We start from the raw sequence: 6,977 nt of genomic DNA on the forward strand, positions 1-6,977 counted from the left end.
CAAAAATAGGACAAATTCTACATTTCACAACATTATTCTGCATTACCTGTAGTCCAAACAAACTGTAAAGCCACACAGAGATCATCTTAATAATACAGGCATTAGGATTACCTATTCATTCAATTTGTGAATATATGAGATCTTAATATAAGTTGCCAAAACAGCCCTGGTCCATTTTCCTGGAATAAAATGATGATAAAATAATTTTAAGGGTTTCTGAGAGAATATCAGATGTTCTACTTTAGTTCAAAAAGTAGATCACAGCATTGGCAATTACAAGGTCATGGGTTTGATTCCCAGGGAATTAATTAACTAAGAAAAACATATAACATTTTATATATATTCCAGACTACTATCTTCATGTATTTGGTTTAAAATGGCTTTAAAATTTTATTTTTCAGAGACAACCTAATTTTGACCAAAGAGCCACTGTAGCCAATTGAATGTAATGTACAATATTTAATGCAAAATATGTCTACAATACTGTAAAAATATTGTGCCAAGGCTTGGCTGTCTTAGGCTGCAATATTTACCAGCACAAAATATGAATAATATAGAATATTTTCCAAAACATAATATGCCAGTCACACAGAGAAGTAATACTACATGTAAGATGTAAGACAAGGATCCCAAAATGTGTGACCACATAAAGTGCATCAAAATCATCACAAATACATAGAATATCTGAAATAGCGGCCAGCCCTACTAATAACCACAATTTGTCAAAGCTTAACTAGACTAAGCTGTTTTAACAGAGTGAGAAGCTGGTTAACACAAAGCAGCTATGGTATCAGCAATGGAAGCAAATATGTGTTCGCAAAGCCTATTAAGGTCTTGGCTAATCCAGACTAGCCAAGATTTATCCAGAGTTAGGCTGACAGTTTTAACTTATTTAGGATGGGCCATTAATAGGATGACTGAGCACCAACAAGCTGCTTTTTTATATACTTCCTTTGGTGGCATGGGGATAGGGATATAGGGAATGAGACAGGGAGAGAACTTTTACTTATTAATTCTCTCATGGCGGTAAAGGTCAAACTCTTGTATTTTCACAGAGGTCACGGAGCCACATAGGAGCCACTGTGTCCTCAGAATCATTCACTGTTACAGAACTGCTCATGTTCTCGCTTAACTAGAGTTCACTAGACTAGATGAGCTTGAGTGGTGGCAACTTCAAATAAAGGGTACTACAATCTTGAATACTGGTTCGCCAATGTATCAAGTAGACTCCAAATAATAAAGAGGCAAATTTCAAATCAACTGACCCTTTCTTAAGCCCCGCCCCCTTGGATACTGTAGCTAACAAGCTTCACAGAACATCCCAGAAATTTCTGTTAACATTTTCAGTAAAACACGCTGATGAACGACACAGTAAAATCTAAAAATGCATAAAGTCTCATTTGAAAATGATATAAACAGATTAAGTTTATTTGAACATAACGCTTCTTATATACTCCCATCTAGCGGTGAAATTGTATGAGACTACCAACTGAATGTTACTTTCTAGCTCCTCCCATTCTGAGGGCGTTTTAACTCCTACGGTGGGCGTATTATCTGCTGGCAGTCGCGAGTAATCTCCTGCTCGCATTCATCACGGCGCCACTGAGAGTAAAAGCGCGAAAGGCGAAACTTGAATTTCCAGGTATGTCCCTCTTTGGCAAATGTTATAACGAAGAGTAAATTGTGGCATATTTTGCTGAAAAATCAAATTTCAAGTTCATTCCAATGTTGTGTAAAGCTCATCAACCATAACCAAAGTGGGCGGAGTTTAGCGAAGGATCAATTGGACATAATTTTAGCACATGATGTCACACATGAAACACATGAAATCAAGCGTAGCGTCAGTTCTGGCAGGTCATGTTAGTCAAGCTCGCATCAGCTGACTCTCAGCCGATCCACATCTACCTATAGGAATACGACACCTATCACCGTATACATTAGGGGTGTAACGGTTCACAAAATTCACGGTGGAGCTATACTTGACTTTTCTTAGGAGCATATATAACAAAACAGCTCCTTGGACAAAATGAAATGTAATATTGTAGTAGTTATAAACAAAGGTTTATTTTAGTTCAGATTAATATTTGAGGGCAGCAATTGTATTCATAATGTCAAAATAAAACCGACGAAATGTTACTTGAAAGCATTATAGCCTACTATTCCTGCCAAACTTCCATGGTTACAGGTAGTAGTGTTACTACAGTAAATCCATGGTGAATGTTGCTGATCTGTGCGGATTCAAATGCTTTCTTTACTGGATCTCGCTGTGTAGTAACAGTGCTGCAAGATCGGCTCGCGCTGCATTGGTCCAAACTGATAAACGGTCCGTCAACCACACAATAACGAGTAGCTCAGTTTCGTTCCGCTTACATTACATTTGCCATTTGAAGTTGGGCAATGTTGTGGTCACGCCACTCTCTTACATTATGAGTGCGCTTGCCACGCGCAACGCGCCTACATTTGAAATAACGAAATTTTGGTCGGCAAGAAAAATGGTCCAACGAACCGTTTGGTTTGAAAATCCGAACCGAAAGCCTCGTACCGAATGGTTTAATACGAACACGTGTATCGTTACACCCCTAGTATACATATATAAGCTCCTGCAGTATTATCAGCAGCGATTGTGTTTCTCAGGAGCGAATTACCCTCCTCCCTCCCCAGCTCCTCCTCTCGGCCAGTCAGGATTTGGCATTCATTCCCCTTGAATCAGAATAAATTCTCGAATTATGTTGTACTTTAAAATCTTGAATTAATTATATTTGCATACTTTCATGTTGGTTCTGTTCTGTTCTGCTCTTATCCATGCTAGGCTGCATGGATGCACAGGGAGTTCTTGCCCAGAACGGAACCATACCGCCAATCCAAACTGTATGCTAATTGTCAATCATATTTGACGATAGTGGTCCTGACAGAACACATACTTCTGTCCATCTCTCCCTATCTGTCTTTATCATCAGCTCAGTTTCATAGTATTTTATGATCCATACTAGCAGCTCATCTTGTGGTTTCAAGCGGAAAAACAGTCCTGACTAATAGGAAATGAATGACGGTTGTCCGTGTCAGATATCACCGCTTACCAATTCACTGAGTCATACACAGAACAGCAACCAAACTTCACAGCTTGATAAAGCATCCAATTCTCCTTCCTTGGGAGTAACCAGAGTCCAGTGTGCAGAGCACTCACGCCCTCATAAGGAAATAACTGTCAACCATTTTGAGATAATTTGACCCAAGAATTAATGTTAAAAGTGCAACAGCATAGTTCGAATTATGGAGGGTATTGGGGGGGGTCCGACCCCCCCCTATGAGACTTGGACCCTCCCAAAAGGGATGAAAATAATAGTTTGGGGGTTAGGCTACTGAAAAAAAATGTAAAAAGTAGTAATTGTGTAGGCTACACAAATTCGTGTTCGCTTCAGTCTTATTATAATCAGATTCACCGCGTTCTTCATTTTCAATCCGCAGCGGAAACTGAGGACAGTGTGTGTGTGTGTGCCTCATTGGTCTGTCACTGCTCGTCAATGTCAGAATATTTGAGATAACCAATCAAATCAAAGTAGGCGGGCTTTATGTTCACAGAAACTGCAGAGCGCGAATTTTAGCAGAGCGACTCGACCCTTTTTTTACGGTCAGGTGCGAGATAAGATGTAAGCATAAGAAGTAAACATTTCATATTTAACCGTTTTTAGGTCATAAATGTTAAACGAATGACAAAAATAATCAGGCCAACTGATAAACTTGTGTCTAATTTCGCCATTTTGAACTGAAAATAGGCCTATGTAACATGACACATGTAATGTAGCCTAATAATTCGTTTACTGTCATTGTGAGGGGACAAGAAACATTAACAACGCCGTTTTCATCATTTGTGTGTATAAAATGGAGAGTGACGTCACCAAATTTGACAGGTGGCACAGACGGACATGGTAAATTGATTGACATTTAGCGCCCAAGGCTGATACCTATAAACTAATTGTTTTTTCTCATTAATTTGAAGATTATCAAGGGAAAAACATCCTTAGTTTGCAGCCACAGAAAAGTGTCTATACTCAGGGGCGTAGTTTGCGGTGGGAGGTATAACCACCCAATATACACACCATAGGTAATTGAAACAGAATCAGGCTATTAATTAATTATATACATTGTACATTCAGAGCTTTTTTAAGCACCAAGTTCCCATACGAACCAATTACTTGAGCAATATGTCAGAAGCCTGGTTTATTTAATTGTGCATGCCTGCGCATGTTCACCAGCATGCCGTTCTTAGAAAGCTTTTTAAACTACTCATGACCACCTTTACTGGAATATATCACGTGAGGTAAATTTTGACTAACTTGTAAAATTTATAATAGATTCCCTGTTAAGGGAATAGATTTTTCACTACAGATTTATATTATAACTGTGGCATGTTGTAGATATAGTTTCTATGTGCAGCTATTTTTCATAACAAATGCTATAGATAAAAATAAATAAATACGTTAACTTTGGCCTTAGCATGGTAATGAAGCGCCATCAATGGTCTTACCTAATTATATTCTTATTTTAACAAATGGTATAGTTAAACAATTACAATAACTATGTTACTTTTTCATAATGTCCAAGTGCACGAGCTTTAAAGTCTGGACCTTCTTGAATTATTGTCTAAACAATTGTGTAAAATGTGTCCTGATGAATGACAGGCATTAGAAAAAAACTGGATTTCAAAAATATTCCAAGAATATTAACTGGGCTATTACTTTATTGCAGTTATGCTATCAACCAACTGTGCATGTGGGTGATACCACAAAAGACCATTTAGCAAAAATAAACTAATAAATCTCACGCTACATGGTTCACATCTCAACACCCAATCGTCAAACCAAAACTACGCCCATTTCTATACTTCAAATCACTAAAGCCCAGCTGACAATCACCCAAACCTCAGCATAATTTCCCTAAAATTTGAATAGTGTAATCTGACAGTAGTAGTAATGCAGTTACACAAACCACAAAACAGTCTCATATAATTTGCACCTATTGACACCTTGCATCCTTTAGAGCAAACCTGCCATATTACTGTAAACTCATTATTGATTGCACATTTGCACATGTTCTTATAGCTCTATCAACCAGCATGCAATATCACACAACAGACCACTTGGGTTGACTCATAACAAAAGTGACAGCTATAGACATTTAAATGAACTGGCTAATGTACGATTATATAGGAAGACCTATGATGACAAGTATCATGTACATGCACACAACAGAGAGCATGCTGAGATTTGTGTGCTGTTGCATTGCATGCCAGGCCCTGTCCAGCATTCGGCCCACATATGCTAAAGCGCTAACGCCTTAGCACTTTTCGTAACATTGGTACTGTTCATTTGAATAATAATATTTGAAAAAACATTAACCACAAACACCTCCTCAACCCGCCACCACACTAAAACGGAGGTGGTGTGTTTAGCACCACAAGTCACAGCTGAAAACCACAGCGAAACCTGTCGACTGACAGTGAGAGTGTGTGTGTATGTGTGTGTGTATATGTGTGTGAGTGAGTTTAACGGCGGCGGCGGCAACTGCGGTCTCCGTACCGAGCAGAAGCAGCTTCAACTCCCGTCTCGAGTCGCGTTTGTCTCGACGCAGTTGCTTATCGATTTCGGCGTTGATCCGTTTCGACTCCTTGGCCTCTTCGCTCAGGCAGCAGGCCATCATCGACTCTAAAGTCATCCCCACTGCTTTACTGGCCTCGTCGGGGCTTCAGAAACCAGAAAAAAACTCAAAAATATCACCTCGCTCGAGTGGCCGTTGGAAAAAAGGCGCGAAAAAAAAAAGAAATAACCCCTTTATTCTCCTTCTCTGAGGTAAAATATTAAGAAGAAGAAGGGGAAAATGAGAGGGAGGTGAGGAGATGATCTGAAGGGGGTTTGAGAGTGGGGGAGGGGGCCGGGGGGCCTCGCGCGCTGCGTTCAGTCCTCTCGCGGCGAACGCGAGCCTCTACCCCGCGTCCGGACCGCGGTGAAATCACGGAGGTAGGCTACGTGAGGAAGAAAAGCCGGGAGGATGAGGAAGGGAGGATAGAGTCGGCGAGGAGAAGGAGGTCCGGGAGCCTTATCTCGCAAATGATTGAAAAATCCAGGACAAACTATCCTCGCGTACGTGCGACACTCCCACAAACGGCTCCGCGGCGGCTCACCACCAGCACGGGTCCCGGTGAAAACGGGACAGATCGCACAGTCGCGACATCCACTTTTCCTGGCTATCCCCCCCACCCCCACCCCTTCTCCAGCCGTATCCACCCCTTCAAACGGAGGGAAAAAAAACTCCTCTGGAAAGGAGGAATTGCTGTCCGTTCGGGTGAATGAAGCGTCACTGCTTCACTATGAATAATGTCCAAAACATTCCGTTTTGTGTCGTTTTTATATAATGAAAGCTCTCAGTCAGACACAACACTTGTAGAAAATTAAATAAAAAAATCCTGGAAGGAGGAGGAAAAAAGCCAGTTGCCTTTAAAAATGGATTATGCCACTTTTTTTCCTTTTTTTGTGTGCAGATGACAGCAGCGTCTCCTCCTACATGAGCGGAGCTGCGTGCGCGCGCACACTAGTGTGATTCCACGGATGATTGACAGGGAGAGGAGAGGCGGGAACTGTGCGCGTGTGGATAACAGGAACTGTCAAGTTTGGTCGACGGCACAAAGTCAGTCAGGCATTCTGATGTGAAAGCGCTCACTCCGGGGTGTGTCCCTTATTCTGAGGAAATAGTGTGTGCACTTGGCTGAGCGCTATTACTTTCACAGGAGTCATACACACACACACACACACATACGCACGCACGCACACACACACACACACACACACACACACACACACACACACACACACACACACACACACACACACACACACACACACACACACACACACACACACACACACACACACACACAAAAGGATATTAGTGGCATTCGCAGTTTTGCACTTATAGATAAATAT

General features: G+C 41.1%; 1 protein-coding gene across 1 annotated transcript in view; it reads right to left on the reverse strand.

The window, feature by feature from the left end:
* The window catches only part of gna11b (guanine nucleotide binding protein (G protein), alpha 11b (Gq class)), a 53,653-nt gene extending 47,045 nt beyond the window's left edge, over positions 1-6,608 (reverse strand). Inside the window, exon 1 of the mRNA XM_079612825.1 lies at positions 5,577-6,608. Coding sequence (XP_079468951.1) covers positions 5,577-5,712 — 136 coding nt within the window. The 5' untranslated portion in view covers positions 5,713-6,608. The remainder of the gene's footprint in view (positions 1-5,576) is intronic.
* Positions 6,609-6,977: the final 369 nt, after the last annotated feature.

The sequence above is a fragment of the Phoxinus phoxinus genome (genome assembly GCF_949152265.1).
Source record: "Phoxinus phoxinus genome assembly, chromosome: 5".
NCBI classification, from domain to species: Eukaryota; Metazoa; Chordata; class Actinopteri; order Cypriniformes; family Leuciscidae; genus Phoxinus; species Phoxinus phoxinus.